The 23594-nt window shown below is 34.5% G+C and overlaps 2 protein-coding genes across 3 annotated transcripts; one reads left to right on the forward strand and one right to left on the reverse strand.

Moving 5' to 3' along the window:
* Positions 1-3888: 3888 nt before the first annotated feature.
* LOC144438564 (coiled-coil domain-containing protein 134-like) lies at positions 3889-12958 on the reverse strand. Of its 2 annotated transcripts, XM_078127646.1 has the most exons (7): positions 12493-12958; positions 10389-10510; positions 9661-9745; positions 9046-9224; positions 8638-8706; positions 8027-8128; positions 3889-5274 (listed from the first exon to the last, which is right to left on the reverse strand). In XM_078127646.1, the coding sequence occupies exons 1-6, from the start codon at positions 12614-12616 to the stop codon at positions 8030-8032; spliced, it is 678 nt and encodes a 225-aa protein (XP_077983772.1). In that variant the 5' UTR covers positions 12617-12958; the 3' UTR covers positions 3889-5274; positions 8027-8029. The 2 variants fall into 2 exon arrangements, with proteins under 2 accessions (XP_077983772.1, XP_077983771.1); XM_078127645.1 differs by lacking the exon at positions 3889-5274 and having other exon boundaries at positions 7740-8128.
* LOC144438565 (protein YIPF6-like) lies at positions 12815-21694 on the forward strand. Its single transcript, XM_078127647.1, has 7 exons — positions 12815-12851; positions 14371-14487; positions 15303-15381; positions 15743-15785; positions 16729-16854; positions 17295-17452; positions 17802-21694. Exons 1-7 carry the CDS (start codon positions 12825-12827, stop codon positions 17918-17920), a joined length of 669 nt encoding a protein of 222 aa, XP_077983773.1. The 5' UTR covers positions 12815-12824; the 3' UTR covers positions 17921-21694.
* The last annotated feature ends 1900 nt before the right edge of the window (positions 21695-23594 follow it).

Here is a 23594-nt window from a genome sequence, read left to right on the forward strand (position 1 = left end):
TATTAATTTAATATTTACCATGGTTGCACCTGTATGTTTGTGTTGTTTTAATGACTGTATAATCACTTCCAAACCTTTTCACAAAGCGCTCATCTCGGGTACTGATAAAAGAAACCGATATGTTATAAAAAGAACAATTATGGTTGCTACAGCAACGATATACTCTCGCCTACAGGGAAGCACTATGCACATTTTCAAACAGACCAATATCCCTGATGCCAATATAAAACTTGTAAAATGATTGACATTGTACATTAACGAACTGACTTGATATTTACTTAACCGCTACTAAATAATTGATTGAACAAAGCTAAAAGGTTCAGCCATGTTCTGATTTATTATAAAATGTTTCATTTCTTTAGCAAATGATGTCGTTCATTATTTGATATGATCACAGCTTTGTTTTGATATAAATCAAATAACGAACGCCCACGTAGAAGAAATGTAATAAAGATCGCTCGCAATTACGACTGAAAGGTCGAAACAGTAAATGTCAATTTACACTCCGGAAAATGTCTTCATTATTCAGGATACAGCGTAGATGTCTATTAAAGTACACTTCTAGATGACGTTATTTTTTACGTACGATACACCATATAACAGTAAGTGTCCATAGTTCAATAGATTTGTAGTAATTTCTCCATGCATTCACAGATCTTCACAGTACATTTTCATTCTCTGCATTCTCTGTCCTTCTTAAGACATTGCAATAAAGGATCACACATGTTTGTTACACAGGTTGTACAACGCTTTCTTAAACTGATTCCGATAAAGTTTGAGTCGGAGTAAGAAAACCATAGAACCCATTGTAGAAAAAATAGTAGGCAACAGGACAAAAACTTGAGGTAACTTTCGATCAAGAAGTTGAGGATGAAAATATGCTAAATGAGTAGCTGTAATGTATGGCAGCCATGTAAAAGTTTGCCCAATTACCTTCACGGCAGTCATAATGGATAACTCACGACGTTTCTTGAGAGAAAGCGAAGCCGATTGTGTTTTTGAAATAGTATTGCACGTAAATTTGGGATATTTGTTTGCTTTCTTTGCAATCCCGAGAACCATTGATGAGAACAGTCCAGAGCTGACCATAACCGGCAAAATGACACCATACCTATTGATTAAGAACGTGTTGTATGCCATGAAGATGATGGGTCGGCAGACAAAAATACCCGTAACAGGATACTCATTCAGTCCGAAGGATGGCAATAGCGCCATTGTTAAACTGATCATCCAGCTTCCAAAGATAAGGCAGGAGTAAAATTGTACAATTACTTCTCTCTGATAAAGAAACGGTCGGCTAAAAAGCATATATGTAGAAGATGTTGCCAGCATCATATTGAAGACAGTTATGTTGTTAGAAAATGTATGAAGCCATGAGGCAAAGACGCAAAACCAGTACGAATCGAGGACAAGCAATGACAAGAACACTGCAGACTGTAAAATCATATTGCCGATGCTGAACAAATTACCTACGAAGAAGCTGATGAATATCCGTCCACGTATTGGATTCAAAGTATCTGTTGACGCTACGATTTTTAGCAGAAATATGAGTAATGCAGCTACTGTCGTACAAACTGTAGAAACAAAGACCATAACAGCAATGTTAGCCATGTCTTCATGAGTCTTGGTTGTGTTGGTCCAGTTTTGCTGCGACGGAATGTTGGCTTCGTTATCCATTTCTTCAGTATATTTACAATGCAACTGACTATTTAATCAGTTCCATTTGAAATGGAAAGTAAACCGTTATTAGCAAGGATCCGGATCCGGTATTGACTTGCTTACATTGTGAGGAAGCTATTTCTCCCCATACAATACGTCACACAATAATATTAAGATCTCACGTCACACGTAATATTAAGATCTCAACTCAGCTCAGATATATATCCATTAAGCATTACAGCCATGGAGCTGGTACCACAACAACACAGTAAAGGGAATGACGCTAATGGTTGAACTGACTACCTGTTTAATACTGATTACGTCACTCGACAATGTGATTTAAATACGTTTTGCATAACTAATCAGGTGCATAAAAGCAGATTTGCGACATGGCCTTTAAAGTATACTTTGAAATATACTTTATTGCAATCATATTATGAACAATAATTCTTCATATTTATTCTGAAGAAAACAAAAAGGATAAAGTAAGACTACTAGAAGCAAATTAACCCGTCGGTTATAATTGTTTCAGTATTAAACCATCTTTTCATTGTTAATCTTAGATATTCAATTCAATTGGAAAAGTTACTGGCACTCTACTAATTATATTACATCTCTGTAACAACGGCCATAAATTATGCATGTTACATCAAATATTACTTCAGTTGTGCTAATTGTCATCTCTCCCTTATTATGTATGCTTCTACGCTTGAAGTAACATACATGAAAAATGATGTTGCCTTGGTGTTTCGGTCTTGTGACATAACATTTTGCACACACTCCGACAAATTCAAATGCAAATGAGACAATTATATAGGTACCCTGCATAGGGGCGATGTAGAAGTAGACAAGTTAAAGTGTTGATTAAAACAATTGATGTCATTAAAATCATAATTTAAAAGTGGATGTGTAATGTTTACATATGTAACTATGTGAAGACTGTGAACATTTCTCGCTATTTCTGTATCCCTCCTGGCCTCCCACTAAACCACGATTAGTGCATCTTAATGTACAACCTATCGTTAGGATATTCTCCTCGGCCTGTTGTGCATTCAGTTCACTTTCATAGAAGAGATGCTATGATACAGAATAGGAGTGTTCAGCAATAGGTGTAATTTAATAGGGAACTTGCAATCCAGACTGAGCATGCTCAGACGCAAAGGACTATGGGATTATCTGTGGTTATCGTAATAATTTATCTCGAGCTACCGATAAAATAGACCTTCCACAATGGTCAGGGCGACTATGAATTGATTATTTGTGGTAACAAACAATGCAACATTATTGTTTACAATGCTAATTCCTTAGTATTTATTATCACATTTGCCATGATGCCACATTCAACATGGCGGGTTTGCAAGTTCCCTATTGTTTTACAGTTTTATCTGATGGTTACAATAATCGATTTTAGCAGTTCCAGAAGTTAGCTGTTGATAGATATGGATATTTCAATAGCTTATCAATGAAGTCCAAAGACAAATAACAGTTTGCAGTGCAATGCATGTATATTTTTTATTTTTCCATATTTTAGTCGTTCACTCCATTGTCATCGTTTAACACTCACAGCTTTAAGGATGCAATTTACTTTGGGTTACGTTTTCATTGAATATTCTTAAAGGCAATGTATACATGTCCTTGAAACTAATGTTATTAACTGTGTTAACTGCAATCTTCATTAGTACAGTTGGTATTATGTAATACTACAAATAGTTTAATTTTGAAGTCAATTACAGCCACTCTGCAAAGAATGTTTGATTTCATAATTCTTTTCAAAAGATGATAATGGTGTGTTGGTGTTCAGTCAATTTGCAAAATTGAAAAGGTGAGCAAATAATTGAAAACATGTAACACTAAACATTGAGACCTGTTCACTAGCCATACTGTTTTGATAAACAATTTGTCTCCATTAGCTGGTATCACATAATAAAGGGATCATTTGTTAATTTCTTGCTTTAAAAAACAAATGGAATACAAGTATCTACCATATATCCACAGTGACTCTCATTAATTTCCAATTACATTATTTGATTACATGTTCAATAAAGACAAGATCAGCCTATTGATTGATTCTCAAATGCCTTGCCAGCTGTCCTGCAGGATTTAGTCATAACAAATCTGAATAGACTCCTCCCTAGGCACATGAACACCAAATATAAAAGCATTCCTTCACTGACAATGGAGCTAAAAGGTTGAGAGGGACAGTTACAGAAATCCATCTAACCCCGAATCTCTACTCAGCTGTCTCTGACAGCAAAGTTGATAAACAAAACATTAAAGTTGCCAAATTGCAACCCTTGTATACACTACTATCACCATTGGCGAGTTTGTTGTTGGTAAACAAATCATAGTACAAGATAGTTGTTTATCAAGCTTGATTTGTCTGTTGAGGTATCCATAATCCATGTTTACTTTTTGTACTTGGTTCATTGTATCTTTGGTTTGGCTAGTGGTGCCATTTTAATACATAAATGACCTTACAAGACCAATTTTGTTGCTACAAATGTTTTATTTTCATACTTGAACAAGTCTAAAATACCCCTACAAGCCAAGTACTACATTGTTTCAACCCATTCATTTTGTTCAAATCAAAATCCAGTACCAATACTCATATACACACACTTATTCAATAATGATTGCAAATATTTCTAAAAACTGTCATTTTATGAAAACTGCATCCATTTCGTTTATCTAAAACTTAATTTCAACAAACATCACTTGAACCATAAACATCAAAATATTAATTGAGTAGCATTATTGCACTTTAGTATGTATAATTGACAACAGTACTTTGATCACATTCAAATTATAGTTCTATAAATGAATTGAAAGTCTGTCAAGTCTTACACTTACTGACTATTGGTAATGAAAGTATACATTCTGTGACATTTTTATGTAATACATGTTTCAGAAGTAGCAATACTACCATTTTAAAATTGAGAATGTTTATATTAGAACTGTCATTCAGATGAATCTATTTTACACTGGGACATAGTGTTGACAGTAATGGATCAATACTACATTCCATTGTGTAATTCTCATCACATCATTATGATATTGTATGCACAATGTTATCAAAATTTAATAGAATTGTGCCTATAGCAATCAATCTAATCCTTAGTCTGTTTACAGATGGGAAAGATCACAACAAGATCAATCTCTCATATGATTGCTCAATTTTGCCAAGTTCATTTCTGTCTGAAAACAGGCTAATTGTTACCATGACAGAGCGAAATCCGACTTACAGTATTACTGGACAAACTGACAATACTATGTAACATTACATCCTGCCCAGGTGCCATGTACAGCACTATGTTATGTATTTACAATTAGCACATGATTTTATGCAAATTACCTAATTTGCATTTCCATGTGTATCCATAAATATCATGCCATCAGACTTTCACATATAAAGGCACATGTTTGTATTTATCTTTAGCCAAATATCACAGTAATGGCAATGGCAGTTGAGTTGAATAACAGTCATTTATAGGAAATTTAACATATCTCTACAGGAGAAAAGGGGACACAATGAAACTTCAGTATAGCTAACTTCAGTGGAAAATGCATCATTTGTGTGTACCACTATATCAGAATGGCAGTAATGACATCATAATCCTGTGTATTCAAAAAAGAAAAATTCATTCAAAAGATATTCCATTTACTGTATTGTTTTTGCCAAAAAAAATCTATATTTCAAAACTGACATTAATTTGTCAATTTCACTGGCATTTGTACGACCTCATGGGTGGGTGGATAGGGTACAGATGTCAAGCTTGTGCTTGTATGGTTAACTTTAGAAGGCTATAGTGAAACACAACTGTTTATAAATTCACATTCAAATCTGCCTTGGTGACAAGACATCAATTATCTCAAATTGCAATGATTTCATAGTATGATCAAAGTGTTACATTCACAGGCAGTAATTATTAATGAGCACATCATTGTCAAAAGCACTGGACAGAAAATTTCAAAATAGAAGAAATAAATTGTAGACAGCACCCATGACATTATAGTGTTACTTGGGATATATTTTCTTCCATACAAAAAGGAGAATTTCATCCAAGGACCAAGGACCAGCCTTTCTTATAAAATATGCCAATTGGTTGTTTTTTTCAAGTGTTACCAAATAAATGTTCATGTATCATGACCAATGGAAATAATGGCCATTGTATAATAATTAGAAATATCATAGTTCAAGGGAGATTATACAAAATGTTTTAATAGCTCCAAAGGTTGTATAGAAAGATTAAGAGAGCTTCCATGCAACACACTTAATATGTGCACTGCTGTGGAATAGATTTTTAGACTTGACAGAAGTTAGCTGTGACCTAGTCTAGCTGCTAGGACTCTTGGGCTATTCTGCTTACTCTAAAAACAACAAGAGATCGCTACTGAGGGCGCTAGTTTAAAGACTGCATCCAGACAGAGGTACTCATCACCTTTCAGCTTTATTTGTAAACCCCTGAAGCATAGATCCAATGTCTTACTACAAAACTAGCTATGGCCAAGATTTCCTAAGTCGTTTACAGGTTCCAATGTGTAGATTTTTATAAAACAGATGTACACTAACTTATGTACAAGTTTTTTTTGTTCAGCTATGGAATAACATAATTACAGGAACGGATTGCAAGGTAGTTTAGTTATGTCATACAAAGACAGTCCGTCCTATCAATATGATGGACATAAATTTGATGTTATATTTTGACACCCACAATTACTGTCCTCCAACATATAATCCTTTGCCATTGTGCGTGCATCAGCCTCTAACAATTAGACCCTTATTAAACACACAAGGAAAAAATTCTGTTTGCAAAAGTCAAATTTAACAACATTATGAAAATCACTGACATTCAACATATTTCAATGCTAGTATTACATTAAAAAAAACATATAATTTAAAAGGGAAAGCAAACAGTAAAAGAAGGTGTTTTGCCCAATGTGTAAGTGTATGAGTGAGTGTGTGTGTGTGTGTGTGTGTGTGAGTGAGGGGGGGAGGGGAGTGTTTGAAATGACATAATGGTGAACAGGTGGACCGTTTATAAAATTAGATTTGTTTGATACTAGCATAGTTACTGATGATGACTGGTCATGGCTTTCTTAAAGTACTGAGATCACAGAAGATCAAAAATTTGCATTAACAACCTAAAAATATCATTTTTATCAAAAGACTAAGTGTATTTACCACAAAGGATTTGTCAGACTGGGGCCGAGTACCACTTGATGGATGTTGTTAAGTACTGCTTTGTATCTAATTTTATGTTCAATGGAATACAATTTTGTAATTAAATACTAACAATTGTTCAATAAATCAATGAATGAATGAATGAATGAATCAACCAATCAATCGATTGATCAATCATCAATCTATCAATTATACTGACTCAATTAACCCGTCTAAAGTCATGAGTATTTTTTAAGTTGTATCTACTCATCCATGGCATTCTGAATTCTTTCCTAAAGTTCTACTAAACTCTTTGGAAGAGTTATAGTGATGCAAGTAGTGAAAATGATTGATGACCTACAAACATAAATCCTAGAGCACAAGAAATTTCTCCATTAATCATCCATCCTTTTCACTGAACCATTACAACTAGTGATCTGATCAAAGACTTCATTGTATAATCACAAATGATTATCATGTCACTGGTATATCCTAATTGAAAATAAATTGCTGACCACTCAACTTTCTGAATACAAATCATAAGTTTATCAATCCCTTAGTACCATCAAACAGAATCTTGATTTTGTGAATATGTTGAGCGATCAACTTTACAATAATCTGTACCTGTAACTGACATAGACAACACTTTAATAATTGCACTTGTAATTAAGTCTACATGACATTATCACCAGAGTGACCTATGCAGTCAGGAATACCTCCTGTTTGGGATAATTATCCTAATTGGGAATGGGAATAAAAACATACAAAGTACTCTCCGTATTTATTCTGATCAGAATAAACAATTTTTCAATTAAATTGTTGACATGTACCATTGGTTTATCCCAGTTCGGATAATTGGATAAATGGATACAATTATTTAAAGTAAAATACTCTTCAAAGGCATGTACTGAAAAATTACCCGACCAACCTATGTCTGACCTCTGGCTTTTTTGTAGGTCTTTGGGAGTAGAAAGCATGCAAACCTGTTTCTATATGTGTCATGTAACGGTGACATGCACTATTGAGTTCAAAATTCATTGATACAAAAAGTAGCCCAATTGGGGATAATTATCCTGATCAGGATAAAAAGAAAGTAACATTTATCCAACTGGGGGATATTCCTGACTGGATGAAGACTTTGATCAGTTTATCACCAAAATTGTAAAAGCTATGTGAGAAAGTTTGTAATGATTCAATATAGCTCACAATCTACAGTTCTGTTCTGGATTGTGACAAACGTGGACCTCGCTTCTTGGCCTTCTTTTCTTTCTTCTTTGGCTTGATTGGTTCACTGCCTTGGAAATTTATCTGCCATGAGAATGATCGAGAAAACAAATGACAATGTCTGAAGTAAAAAATTCGTTAAACAATATGACAATGCCTGAAGTAAAAGTGTCATTAATAAATGATGGAAAGGGACACTGACCTGTTTGATAATTTATCAAAAAATGTAATGGGAGAAAACATAAATGTCACAAACTAGACAACTATAACTACATAAAGGTATGAATCCATGGTATGCCAATGTGTCAACCATCTCATGCTTGCACAGTCCCCTGTAGACTTACACGGTGCTGTATAGGCATGTGTGTCACACATCTTTTAACCAACTACAGGTCTACTGCAGCTAAACATTCTTGACAAAGTTAAAAATTGAGCACCAATCATTTTGTATAACATTATGAAAACACAACATCTAATGAGGCTTTAATATTTGCAGAGATTATTTTGATTTTATTGGATTTCATAAGTTGATAAAATATATTGGAAAGAAATGACTCTTTTTTAAATTATAATTGTCATCAATGAATTCCTACCTTGCTTTCCATTTTGTATGGATTCTGGTAATTTGGATCTCGTTCAATGACATTCAATTCCTGAGCAACCTGTGAATGTAATTTGTAATGCAACACAAATATGAAGTGAAAGAGTGGAATCAGATCATTCAGTACAAATCAGTTGCCAGTAACATCATATATGGAAATTGGTGACAAGTGAGCCCTCAAGAGGCCAGAAAAATGTATGCACAACATTTAGCCGATCAGTTCATTGTTCCATAAACAAAAGAACCAGATGTAAACTGAAAGTGCTCCCTTGGGTTAATTTCTAAACAGAATTATGTAAATAAGCAATGTACATTTATTTTAAGACTAGCAAGCTTTAACAAAAATTCTACGTCAATTGTTTTTTTTTGTTTTTTTTTGATAATTATAAAGGAAACTCACCAAATGTAAAAATGTTGCATGTACACCTTCAAAGACCCCAGTTTGTTGTGCAAACAAGACAGACCATGCCATGGTTTCTTTCCATTCCCTTCTTTTGTCATAGATATCATGAGATATATCAGGAAGTCGCAGTAGTATCTCACCAAAGAATGCCGTGTTTTCTAGAACACTAGATAAAGCTGTGAGTATACAAATGAAATTGAAGCTTATAAGTACAATGTACTACATTATCAGGGCTCTATGCTTGGTACTCTGTAAGGTACACCATGACGAGGTGCCCTCACACATTGGTCAAACCCTTTTCAGCAGGCACAAAGAGAATCAGGGAATCCTAGGAATAACCAGAGAATATTTTCATTTCTAGCATCCTAGGAATAACCTGATAAAAGAGTAGTGAATTTTGACTACACAACTGGGAATTTTATATCAGGGATCTGAAGATATCAAAACTGACAGCATTATTTTCAAAAAATTAGATTTGAACAAATTTATCAGGTTGGATATTTCAATGCAGGATTTCCCACTGGCATAATAAGCTAAAGGTAAAATTTCTAATAAAGCCTATGTCATTATGAAACCAATTAAAGTCTACAAAATGACAATTAGAATTCTTACCATCCTTTGTGTTATCATCTGTTGGGAATTTATCGCCGGGAATGTAATTAGTTTGTTGTATGGCGGCTTTAGCACCAGATAACACCTACAATACACAAAGAATAACTAATTTATTATGATGATGATAATTAATTTTACACAACGTTTCATTATCCAAGAATCCTTAGTGGATTTGAAGAAATATTCTATGTTGAAATATTAATGACCAAATTATTTGACAAAGGACCATTCTTTTTCCACAATAAGATAAATGCACTTTTATCTTCATATTGAAAATCCAGAGGTTAATAATGTACTCATTTAGGACATACATGTCCAGTGAACTTTAATGTTGATTGTTTCTGATTCAAAATTGGTACATAAAAGGAAAAAGTTTCCAAGTGCTCATACAGTTTTTGCTAGGAAAAATATGGAAAATGTAATTCAACATTATAAATTATAATGACTGAATTTGTGTGTGTGTGTGTGTGTGCATGCATCCATGTGCATGTGTGTATGCATGCGTGCATCCATGTGTGTGTGTGTGTGTGTGTGTGTGTGTGTGTGTGTGCGCGCAAGCGTGCATGTGTGTTCATGTTATTTTTTATTGTTAACTCCTTTTATTTGCTTTGGAGTAAAATACAAGTACATCATATCAGAAGCATATGGAAGAAACAACCACAACACTGAATAAGCAATAATCTTTGGTTATAACTTACTACATGTAGGTACCTATCATCAACTCTTACCTCAAATAGCTTTTCATACACTAGAGAAACTAGTTTGTACTGTTTTTCATAGTCCTGTAGAGCTAGGATATTGTTAATGGCTTCCATGTGATCTTGTCTCCTTGTCTGAAACAGTTGTCTATCTGCATTAACATTAAGGATTACATAACAAGTACCAAATGTGACACATTCAGAAATTTGCATAATGATATTCTGTAAAGCTGGAAAATTGTTCTTATTTTCGTTTATTTCAGGAGAAAACAAAAAATGCAAAAATAAGCAGTGACTAAAATGTTATCTTGTACATTAACACATAATGTACCAGTCTGGTATTTAGTAAAAGTTTTTTGCTGAAGACTATAGACTGTAAAATTGCAAAATTTTCTACTAGCGGAAATATCTAGGTTTACACTATGTCTTAAAATGTGTTGATTTGTATACGTTCATTCAGTGATTTCCTTGTGAAGTATTTTGCTACATACATGGGAGTTTTGTCAAAATGTTTAGTCCATCATTTTGTGCTTTTTAGGAACTAGACAGCTATTTCTTACGATTGATTTGTTGCCCTATATTTCATAGTTTCATAGTTTTACTAAGTTGTATATAACTACATAATAAACAATGGGATCAAATAAAGCAGGTTTTCAGGAATGAAATACCAGGATTCATATCAATAGATAATTTACTGATAAATAAACAACAGCAGTAACAAAATTAACATCAACTAAGATTCCTTAGTGTATTTTGAAGAAAATCTTCTGTAATGAAACACAAAATGACAATATTACTCCTCTCCTGTTGTCAAATTCTCGGTACCTGAAATAGAATTTTGTAGAAATAACAAACATTCAAATCCTTGGTTGAAACATTGACTTCCACTCTCCATGATAGCTACACATGAGAATAAGTCAACCATCTTGTTCTATTGGAACCCTCTAGCATAGACTCATAAATGCCGAATCTTTTCAGTGTAAAACATCTCTCATGAATATTCATTGTTCAACCATGAATAAATGTATATTATTTCTGCTGACTCCCATGATGCATTTAGCCCAAAGCAAAGATACCCTCTAAAGGCACAAGGTCAACCTGATGTATCCCTGAAATCGCAAGTAATTGGTAGGTGATGTGAAATCCTTTATTTCCCGAAGTGGCATTCCCCTTTAAGTTACTAACACACACTGGTAAGGTATAACATGCCAGCCTGGTGTTAGGATTTGACTGGCCCAGTCTGATGGTAGCCTAGTTGGAAGGCGATTATTGAACTAACATGTAAACTGCAACCATGACCAATATGTATGGATTCAGTACTAGAACACTAAAAGACTACAAAATATATCTTTATCGTGATTTACTTATCAATTCAATGGATTACATTTTAGTTTTCAAGTAATATAATTTTAACAAATTTCATATAATACACAAATGTTAATCAACAAACAAATGATAATATTTTTGTAATAGACCTTTGTGAGATTCATAGTAATGAAATACAAGTAGCTGTTAGAAATTAAACCAATCAACCTAAACCTTAGACTACTTCGTTAGTGGTCTGAGAGACTTAACTGAAGACCTTGGAAAGCTATTATCAGGTATTCTATTTGTTCAGACCACACACAGTCACAGTGAACAGTACCTTGAATTAAACTTATTTCAATTAAATGAAGTCTGTCATGTTGAGTGCTCTGATCTGTGAATTCATCTTTTCTAAATAATTAATTTAATGATGTAACTATAGTTGATTTACCTCCCATCATGACCATGCTGCATATGTGAAATGTCACAAAATTAGATATAAAAGACATACCTGAAGGACACCAGCATCAACAGAAACCAATTGTATATAATTAGATGATCATAGCTTATGTGGGATGCTTTCATCCATGGTTGAATAAATTCAATCTCATTCGTTCGTCTATCCGTCCGTCCATCCATCCATTCATTCCTTCCTTCATTCATTCATTTAACCACACACAAAAAGGGTGAATCTGTATTACCTAAGTGAACACAATACATGTGATTCTTCGATTTCATGAATGCAATAAACCATGTGTTCAAAGCAAGACTGATAATAATGCATCAATATTAATATATACAACTTTCAGATGAGCTTTGGAAAGGATACACAAGAGCAGACCTTTGTCTTCTCCAACGTTGCTGTTCGCATTGTTTGACTTTTGATCACTGGCGCAAACAGTAAAAGTAAGTACGAAGGAAGAGACAACACATAATTGCATGAAGAAACGCATTTTCCTATCGGGTTGTTATAGCACCATGTTAAAAAAACGAGCACACAATTTTTTTGCGGACGCGGAAGATACACCTGGTGGTCGCTCGCGCTCGGTGGTGAGATATACACGTTGCTCTATTATCAGAAACAGGAAGTAGACGAGGGATTCCCCTTCCCACCATGCAACACTGCACATGCGCACAAATCAATACTAGGGCTTTTCCAAAATGGAGGAAGACGCCAGTACGAGAGATGTGAGTAATGTTTATTAGTGTTTCTACTGATGTAAGAGAAAATTGGTAAATTTAGAAAGTTCCTTGTCAAATTATGACATAGATACTGATCTCTCTATGTATTTATGTTTTGCAATTTATCGCTAGGGTTAACAATTCTCTATGTGTAACAACGATTTAGGATTACACGTACATGTACGCAAATCAGGATGCGGCATGGTTGATGATTTTTGGTTCCACGTCAGCGACAGCTGTGCCATTGTATTCAGTGATTGCAGGTTGTTCTCACTGTTTCAACGTGGTTTATAACAAAATATATTCATGAATAATAATAATGTTAGTGTGCTGAGTTTACCATGTATCGTGGAAGAGGGAAGGGTTTTATCGTAGGCTTCAAGGAGTGTAATGATCGACAAAATCATCGATTATATATCGCCAATATCGGTATTATTTTTATTTTTTGAGAATTCAATCGTGTATGAATAATTGTCAAATGGCTCGATTTATTTTTTCCCCGCCAGATAAATCCAGTACCACCAAATTATTCATAAGCCGTCACCACCAACATTTTGGTATAAAATTAATTCACCGGTAGTACTTTATTGTAATATTTTACATATTGTTATCAATGTTATGACCCCAGTGAATCATAATGTGTGTCCACACTTCTTTCTCCTGAAAACAAAAAAATAATTCAAAAGTCATTTTCTGTAAGAGGACAGACAACAACTTTTAAGTTTAATATAAAATTTGTTGTTTGTATTTTAGCACAATTGAAGATATTTTTTACTCCTAAGCTGTGCAATTGTAATGGTAATAAAAGTGCATAGCAAATGTAACTAGTGAATAATAGGTTTGAAGGGCTTGTTGTAATATATTATGATTCTCATTGTAAGTCAGATATTGTTGTGGTGACAGCTTGAACAGTTTTGATTCAACATCTCATATTATATTCAACAAGCCAGGAAAATTTTGTAATTAAAAAAGGCTGAGATAGAGTTTAATGAATTTCATCCCGATTCGGCATCACATCCTTAGCTATTAATTGTGTAGGCCTGCAGTCAATTTAATGGCACTGGTTTATTTTAATATTAACTAATAATTACTAAAGATCTCCAGTAATACAAATGTACTATGAGTCAGATTTTCTCACTTATTTGTTAAATCCTGGTCCAAGATGAATATACAATGTACACTCTGTAGTCTAAATCGATGTATGTAAATATTTGTGAATATTTCTAGATTTGGCAAAGATTGTGTAAGGTGCATATTTTGTATTATTAAAGTACTCATAATACGACATATTGTATAGTAAATTTAAATGAAGTACCACATACAGTAAACAGACTTTTGTTTGATGCTGTCTAGTTTGTAGTATTAGTGTTTGCATTTCATTATCTCTGTTTTGTTTGATACATGATACAGTCATCTTATGTCTACCATTGTAAATGAATCTCTACTCAAAATATTGGTGATTTTAGAGACAGCTTAGCAATGGTGTATTTTATGATGTATGAAATACAATTTTACTCATTCACAGAATATGACAGATCTTGCCCTAGAGCATCCTATAGAGGGCGATATAACAGTACCTGGTGCACCAGATGAAGATGCTGATGAATTTTCAACATTAGATGAACCAGTCAGTGTTACAGTTGTAAGTAATACCTGCAGACTACAACATGTATCATCACATCATTTCCCCAGATAAGTTTATCAATGAAAATATAGTAAATTCCTACCTATATAAACTACCAGTACATATTAACCTGTTAAGGACTTGGTTTCTACTAAGTCTATGTAATGACACCTTAAAAATAGTAACATAGAATACTTGAAATCTTATGCCAGATATCTTAAGAGTTTCCAAATATGTAGCCTATGTCTGCTTATATAATGCAGTGTGGAGTAGGGAATGGTTACATATTCTGGAGCTATAATGTCACAATGTGTATTTTATATCTTGATGTGTTTTAAAATTTGTAAGTGGACTTTTGCATGATTGTTGATTTGATGTTGAGGGCCTCAATGGAAAGAAGCCGACCCTGCAACGCTCTGCGTTGTTTGTAACGCTTATTGAGTTTTACCCTGAATGAAGATATTTTATAATAAATTTTTTTTATAATAATGATAATAATAATGTGCAGACCAGCAGCTGGACCTTTCAGACTACCAAATCTGTAACCGTTCTGATAGGTCATATTTTCTATCAATGAACAATTTATTCTGTCTTCTGTTATGAATATAAATTACAGTATAGGTCAGTGACATTTGCCAAAATAACATAAATAGACAAAAGAAATATAAAATGAGAGTGCAATATTCAAATCCATGCAACAAATATTTGAAGAACTGAAGTCAAAACATGCAGCAAGAACGTATATAAAAATTACAGGCATTGAGGTATTATGCACAATCATACATTGTACATATTATCATACATGTGGGTTTTTTTCATTTGTTTATTTGTAGAGAAGAGATTTAAAAGCAGTTGGTATCAAATTCTTTCATGTTTTATGGCCAAGACAAAGTAAAGCATTGCTTCGAGAATGTAAGTATGTTGGCAGTATTGTAATGCCTTGGTTTTGTTGGTAGATGAAATGTGAACAATTGTATCATTTACAGTAATAATACGTTCTTGTAAGAATTAACATTAACACTTCACCAGTATATTTTAGCAAGTTGGCTACAATGTATACAACAGCCCTACAAGTCTAACAAAGTGAACAGGGATGTTTAGCCATACAGGATTTTATTCTGCAGAGTATGCAAACTTTATTGTGAAGTGTAAGCAGTATATCAATAAATTAAATAATGTGTTTGCAATCTTCTTTCAAACTGGGATTTGAATGTTGTTACATGTAATTCATTGTTTACAATGTCTGATTTTGTGATTTTCTTTGTTTTTACAGGGGATCTTTGGGGGCCATTAATTTTATGTGTTTTATTAGGAATGTAAGTTAACATTTACTCTCCTTTTTACTGATATTAAAAACTAGAATTGTAAAGCGTACAAACAAACAAACCCTTGAATATGTACATCTGTAAACATTCAGTATATGGTCTACATGCAGTTTGTGGTATCTTGACAAAAACCATAGTAATTTTGAAATGCAAATCTTTTTATAACTTTACAACCCATAACCCCAAAGTAAAGCATTTTCTGTATGTACCACAATTATTTATAGCATCCACATCAAGTGTACAAGTATACTATTTCATTTGCTAATTGATCACATTAGAAAGGCCACATGCTAGGCTTGTGAGTAAACCAATTGAAACAGTATACTTTCACACTTGATATGAATGCTAGATGTATAAACGAGTGTAGCAGATAGAGAAAGTGTTGTACTTCAGTGTTAGTTGTTGTATCATTATTTATGGGGAGGACGTCAATGAATACACTAGCAACATAAGTAACCGACAGTAGGCTGTGTTTTTCCTCACACCTTTTTAATGATTATGTACACATGGGAAGGGGAGGGACAGCTTGAGAACTAAACAGAAACGAATCACTTTTGATTAATGTGTTGGTCATTAAAACCAGTGTCCAAATGACTTGGAAATATGAATCATGTCAAAATAAAGTACATGTAAAACAATGCTTATACATGTATTAGTAAGGGTTATTGTGCTTATTGTGAGTAGCTATGTTTATGTACAACACATCACACAAGTCAAAGTTTGATATGCTGATTTTGTGCTCAAAAAACTAACCCGAGAATTTGTTGAAGATATCTTCAGAATATGAGAGTGCTAGTTTACAATTTGTGAAATACTTACAGTAAAAATGTCAGACTTGGATTCACTCAGAGTTATGTTAGTATGTTACACACTGTTTTAAATTTCAAAATTATGACCTTTGTGTTTGAGTCTCAGTGTTTTTTCCCTCTAACAGGATGTTACAGGGTTCTGCAGCTAATACCACAGAGGATGGTGGGCCACAATTTGCTGAAGTGTTTGTTATTGTTACTGGTGGTGCTATTATTGTTACACTCAATTCACAACTCCTTGGGGGTACAATGTAAGTTTTTACAACACATTTATTTTTGTTTCATGCATATAAGTGCAGCAGAAAACACTTCAAGCACGAGTGCAAATATCCCTGCGTGCCCACACAAGCACTAATGTGGCATGGGGTTCTGTGATTATTACATTTGTTTATCCAAAATAGCAATTGTCCATACAAATGATATGTGTGATCACACGCTTTCGTTTACAACAAATCATACCTTCATTTTGCATATATAATATGCATGCAGGTATGCAATAATAATTTCATGTTGCACTGCAGTGCAAATACCACTAGTATGCACATGCACCAGTGCAAGTAATCGCTGGTACATATGTAATAATTGTATGCAGTAGACCTTAAATTATTATAAAAGTCATGTAAATAGCTGACTAAAAGTGAATATTTTGACTTCAACAAATACTAAATTTGCGTTTTTTTGTTTATTACAGATCCTTCTTTCAGAGTGTATGTGTATTGGGTTATTGTGTCTTGCCACTCAACATAGCTCTCATAGTGTGTAGATTAGTGTTACTGGCACACCAAACCACTGTACTGTTTGTTATCAGATTTGTTCTTGTATTTGTGGCATTTGTCTGGTCAACTTTTGGTAAGTACAGTATCAATAACATTATCATGCGTAGCTATGTACTTGGATAAAGATCGTGTAATATAATTGAAGTAGCTGGTTTTGCAGAACCATGGCATCACTTTAATGCAATATTTACCATCTACTTGTAACATATCAAGAGAAATTACTAATGTCTGGATTTTGTTTAATAGTTCAAATAAATTCTGTAAACTACTGTCAATATTATATACTGCATAACATTCTTATATTGTTGGGAGCTTCAGAGGCCCAGGGGTCTTTCGTTCAAAAAAAAAAATAACATCAATTTCCAAAGTGGCATTTTCTGTCCCATATTTCATATGCTTTGTTTCTTCTTTTTTGTCTACAGCATCTATGGCCTTCCTAGCAGAGAGTCAACCTGTCAACAGAAAAGCACTAGCAGTCTATCCAATCTGTTTATTCTATTTCATTATTGGGTGGATGGTTTTGTCACATACACATTCCTAGCTTGCCTTGTATGGAGTGTCCCGTCCAGCCATTCAAACTTTCAGAGGGAATAATTGTATATTAATTTACCTAATGACTTTGTATGGTATTGTTTAAGACACAAAGGTCACTGTAGATTTAGTTAATGTGTATCTCTTATTTTACATTGTATCATTTTGTGAAAGGCCAAGAGTAAGTGCAAGTTTATCATATTATATGACTAGTTTCCCAAAAGCTGCACTTAGGTACATATCCACCACCCAAGTAGCTGTATTTAGTTTCTTCAGAATAACAAAAACTTATAAAAACCTAGCAATACCGATATACATTAAGACCAGAACTGTGCCATGCAAATATACCAGTCACAGATTAAATAATATGCATTTTAATCATAAACAAAAGAAACCTTTCTGTGTAGGTAGAGGGCGCATACACATTGATACTTTTGGAATTTGATGAATTCTTATGGCACCCTAATTGATAGTATGTGCTGTACATCCCAAATCATTCCATTTAACTTTACATCAATGAGATCAATAACACTGGTGATTGTGCCCAATGTTATCATGTTATTATAAAATTGTTAAAAACTAAGCTTTTGTAGTGAGACAAGGTAAGATACAAAATGTATGTGTTTGCAGGGTTTATTATGAAGTTTAGTAAATTTTACAAGCTGCTTGGTTATGGTATGGGGTGCAAATGTATAAAGAGCATATATATCAAAGAAAACCTATTTTTTACCATACTGGTCAAGGGAGCAAATTAATATGATTATTTACTACTTTCTGCATAGACCCTCGTTGGTGGAAGGTCTATGGTTTCTGTAAATGAACAACATTTTATAATACCCTTTGCTATTTCCAAATTTGGTTTTTCCAAGATGATTAGCTATTAGGTGTACCTCATGAATGTGATTGTGTCCTTTTATGTAAACTATTATTTATATGAGTAGTGTATTAGAGAGTGGTATTGATGGAAAGGTAGGTGCTAAGAACTTTAAACGTGTCTATAAACAGTTCACGTCATCTCAGCCCATCGTCTGTTACTTCACTGTATTATAGTTTATCAGTATACTATTCAGGGGAAGATATACATACATTTTTGATGAGTGTGGTGTGATGAAACTAGTGTTTTAGCTATGGTTTTATTACCCTGAGAAAGAGCAAAATGGATAATTTAATATAATGTGAATGATACAAATTAGCTTTATGCTAGGGAGTCTAATTGTATTCAAATCCCAAACTCCCTAGCTTGAAGATTAATTTTCACATCTTTCTGTAGAAGTCTGTAGCCATTAAGTGCATGAAAGTGTTGGAAAGGACTTGAAAATAACAATTGTAATGCACTGAATATAAACAAAAATAATATTTTAACCTACACTTTGATCATTACAGTATTGGTATAAAAAAAATTGAATACAAGACACTTTATATCAGCTTTTGGTTTCATGAATATTTACATACTAATAATTTCTTGATGTTTGGTGGCATGAAAGTCAATTTAAAAAAAACAACAGCACGTACAAAGACAATTCAGATACCAAATCTATGTCCTTATAAAGGAATTCAGATATTAAACAATGCCATAACTTAAAACTTGAATGTTTATATTTGTTATAGCAATTGACTGCACAGATTCTGTATATGCTATTGTGATATTAGCATATTTATGGTTGCTTACTTTTTTCTTAGTCTAGTTGCTATACGTTGGGCTCAGTTTGCTGTGATCTTTCTCCATGTATAGTCAAATGAACGTGATCTACTGAAAATCTAGCTAAATCTCTTGCTGGGGAAAGGGTGAACAGCGTATGTCAGTAGTAGTCCATCACATACAAACAGGTGGTTGTACTTGGTTACTTCATTTACTTTACTACAAATTCCACATCCAGTTTGAAAGTAAGTCACATGAGCACATAATAACATCATCAAGTTTATATCAACGCTCCATTAGCATTAAATTATGACTCAGTGGTAAGAACAGAATGCTGTGCTAGATAAAAATATTTGACTATACAATGGAGAGAGATCAGAGAAAATCAAGCTGAATGTATAACAACTAGACTAACTTTTCCTTTGCAGTGACTGAAAACAGAAAAAACCTTAGCTACTTAGATGGGAAACTAGTGCAAATTTTTTTAGATTGATGGTTTATTTTGGTTATTACATTTTATTACAGTTTCAATATTTCATTTATATTGGGGAATATGTAGACTGAAAGATTAATCGGTTTTTCGCTTATTTAATCACTCACTACGACTGAAGTATATATCAGCAACCATTTCATTTTACAACAAAATCCACCGAGTGGTGTGATCAACATTACCACACATCTCCCTTACTGTTGTACTTGTAGTGAGTGATGACATAACCAGAAACAATTATGAATTATTCAGTCTAGGAATATGGAGGAAGAGAATTTCTGTGGGCAAAGAAACTTGTATATAGAATGTTCAAAATATTAAATCAAAATTAATATTAATGACTTAATAAGCTCAACATGTTAGAATTTAGGTTGAGTAAAAATCATACTCTATTACCCAGAGTGGGGTATGACTACTTTCAAATGCTGTAATATGGTGATGCCAGGGAAGTGGTGCTAATGCTGGTACCTACCATGCTATACATTTTACCGGGTAGTATTGATAGTGTAATGCAACAATTTATGCCCTTCTTATTCCAACTGACAGATTGATTTTGCTTCTTTGCTGCTGTCAGAGTTCACTTTGGGATGCGTCTTTTTTGTAACTTCTATCCATTGATGTCATACGACAAAGAAACTTCATGTTGAATTTTACTGTACAATATTGGCATTGAAGTCAGAATTCACTTTCGGAAAAGTTTGTTGTAAATCTATGATCATAGGCATGGCAACTCATCCCAATCTGAAGTCTGGTTTTCTGTAAATAAGTCAAGGTAAGCATGTTGGCAAGAAGCTGAGAGGCATGTGTTGTGTGCAAGGTGGATCTACTTGAAGAACTTATTACTACATGAGAACAGCAACAATGACAATTTCTCTGTGTATGTAATGGAGTGTAGCACCATGAAGTATGTGGCTTCATAACATGTACTATGATTACTATGATAACCTGTCAAGGAGATGACTCACATGCACATTTAGCATAATGGGCAAATTTCAGAAAAGTGTGATTTTTAGTTTGCACATGTTTATATTGAGAGAAGCATAGTTGACGATTATACAAACTATTTTACATGGAATCTCACATCAATATTTTGAACTCTCCCCCCCCCCCCCCCCCCATTGAATGTTCAGCGTGGACGTAATGTAAACTACATAACACTATCAGAATCTATTGATAGATGTAATTTTGTGGAATTTTCCATGATGCAAAATGATGTGTTTGTGTGATCTCCTGACCATATACACAGACATTGTTAGACAACAGTTTGTAACATCAGTTGTTGCACAAATTTGTTCAAATTCAGTCTGATTTACTTGTTGCATGTGTGTTGTTCGTTTGTCATCTTTTAAGTCATTAACATGAAAATTTATCATATGAAAGGTTAAGGGTTACCAGTTCAATGGTCACCACACACACACATACACACACACGCACACAGTGAGTTGGTTTTCGAAAAACTTATTTACATCAATGTTGCACTCCTTAATCACCCATGTCAGATTCATTATTTAATCACCAGAAAAAAACCAAAATAATTCATTATGCATGAATTGATGATAGATGGAACAATACATGCAACAAGTAAACCTCAACAAACTGAGTTGTAATCTTTTCAAATACTTCAAAAATTCTTTTAACAATAAAAGGTATTATTTATAACATGCGACATGATATGGATTTTATTTCAAAGTAGACCCCATGTTTGGGTTTTGGCACAATTTGAGCCAAGTCATGAAGAACACTGGCTCTTTAGATTCTTCTTTTACTCCTTTCTTTCTTGCACTTGTGTGAAGAGAACATGTTCATCAGTATCTCCATAGAAAGGAAAAGGGCTTTTTGTAACACACCTAGTTCCTTTCCTATCTTGTGATTTGTCAGTGTGTGGTCACGTGGTATGTAAAATTTTCACATGGTTCAATGAAAATGACATTTACCAGTCAATTTTGGTGATGAGGCCCTTATATTAAAGCATGAAAACTGATGACAGATGACGTCACAACAGATGAAAATGGCATCGCCTTGTGCTGGTGAAGTAGACGCTGGCCAGAAACGTCATAGCTTGTACAATTTTCTGATGACAAACTTTGCCACCTATGTCAGAAAGGATTTGGAATGAACAAAGTTGGTAATTATTAAAAGAGTAAACTTGTGCAAATTCCTGCCTTTTTTCAAACTACCTTTACTGTTGTCATATACCGTTTACTTTTAAGGCACGACAATGAGGTAAATGATGCTTGTTAAAAATCACATGTTGACTTGTGCTCTCGCAACATGTTGTCAGTTTCCCTCGGTCCTTTGGGTCACCCCAGCACAGACTGTTCCCCCTAGGCTTTGCCCTCGGAAAAGTTTGTGTTGGGGTGACCCACAGTTCCTCAAGGAAACAGATGTATGATGTTGCCCTCACAATCAGTCAACAAATGTAATGTTTCGTCTTAAATCATACCACTTTTCCTTGTACTTCAACATTCCCATATATAAACAAACCACTATCTTCTACAAGTCAAATTTTCCATGGACCCCATAACCTGAAGTTGGAATTTACCTGTTTCCCAGAGTTCTAAGAATGAAATGTCGCGATGATGCATACTGACACTGTTAGCATGTTCAGTTTGGTGCTTGCCCCCCCCCCCCCCCACCCTTATTACTTGATCTCTTTCAGAAGTGCTAACATATTTATCTGCTTTTTTACTTCAGTTTTTTTTACCTTACTTCACTATTCTACTCCCATGTTGTCTTGCTCTGGCTTTCTCTTCTCTGACATCAGAGGAAGGAGGCTGTGTGCCTCTGAAATGTACATTACATGTACATTATTAAAGTAATCTCAAGCATGCTACCAGACCATGCTCACATTTTATTAGATTAACCTCAGACCACTACTAGAGTTAGTGGTCTGAGGATTAAAGTGGGGAGGGGGGGGGGGGGTGTCATTTGTTGGGAAAATTGGGATTACATAAGCCAAGATTCATTATCCAGGCTTTTGCATCAGTACCATTTTATATGGCACCATAAGGATTAGATCATACCATCATTTCTTTAAGAACCAATGTTTTCTCTTGCTCTGCCAGACAATGGTCTTCCTTGCCAGAAGTATGCCCGATCCAATATGGGTCTTTCTATTTTGTGAATATACCGTAGTGTGTATAGGATATCTTTTCTCTCCACCCTCACTGACCTGCTGTATGAAAGGGGTTGCCTGGGGTGTGAGGGTGCCCCGTCGTGGTGTACCTTACAGACTGGCATGGCCTGTGAAAGGGGTTGCCTGGTGTGTGAGGGCGCCCCATCATGGTGTACCTTACAGACTGGCATGGCCTGTGAAAGGGGTTGCCTGGTGTGTGAGGGCGCCCCATCATGGTGTACCTTACAAGACTGGCATGGCCTGTGAAAGGGGTTGCCTGGTGTGTGAGGGTGCCCCATCATGGTGTACCTTACAGACTGGCATGGCCTGTGAAAGGGGTTGCCTGGTGTGCGAGGGTGCCCCATCATGGTGTACCTTACAGATTGGCATGGCCTGCGAGAGAGGGTGCCCTGTCATGGTGTACCTTACAAGACTGGTAT

This window comes from Glandiceps talaboti, chromosome 8 (assembly GCF_964340395.1).
Source record: "Glandiceps talaboti chromosome 8, keGlaTala1.1, whole genome shotgun sequence".
NCBI lineage: Eukaryota > Metazoa > Hemichordata > Enteropneusta > Spengelidae > Glandiceps > Glandiceps talaboti.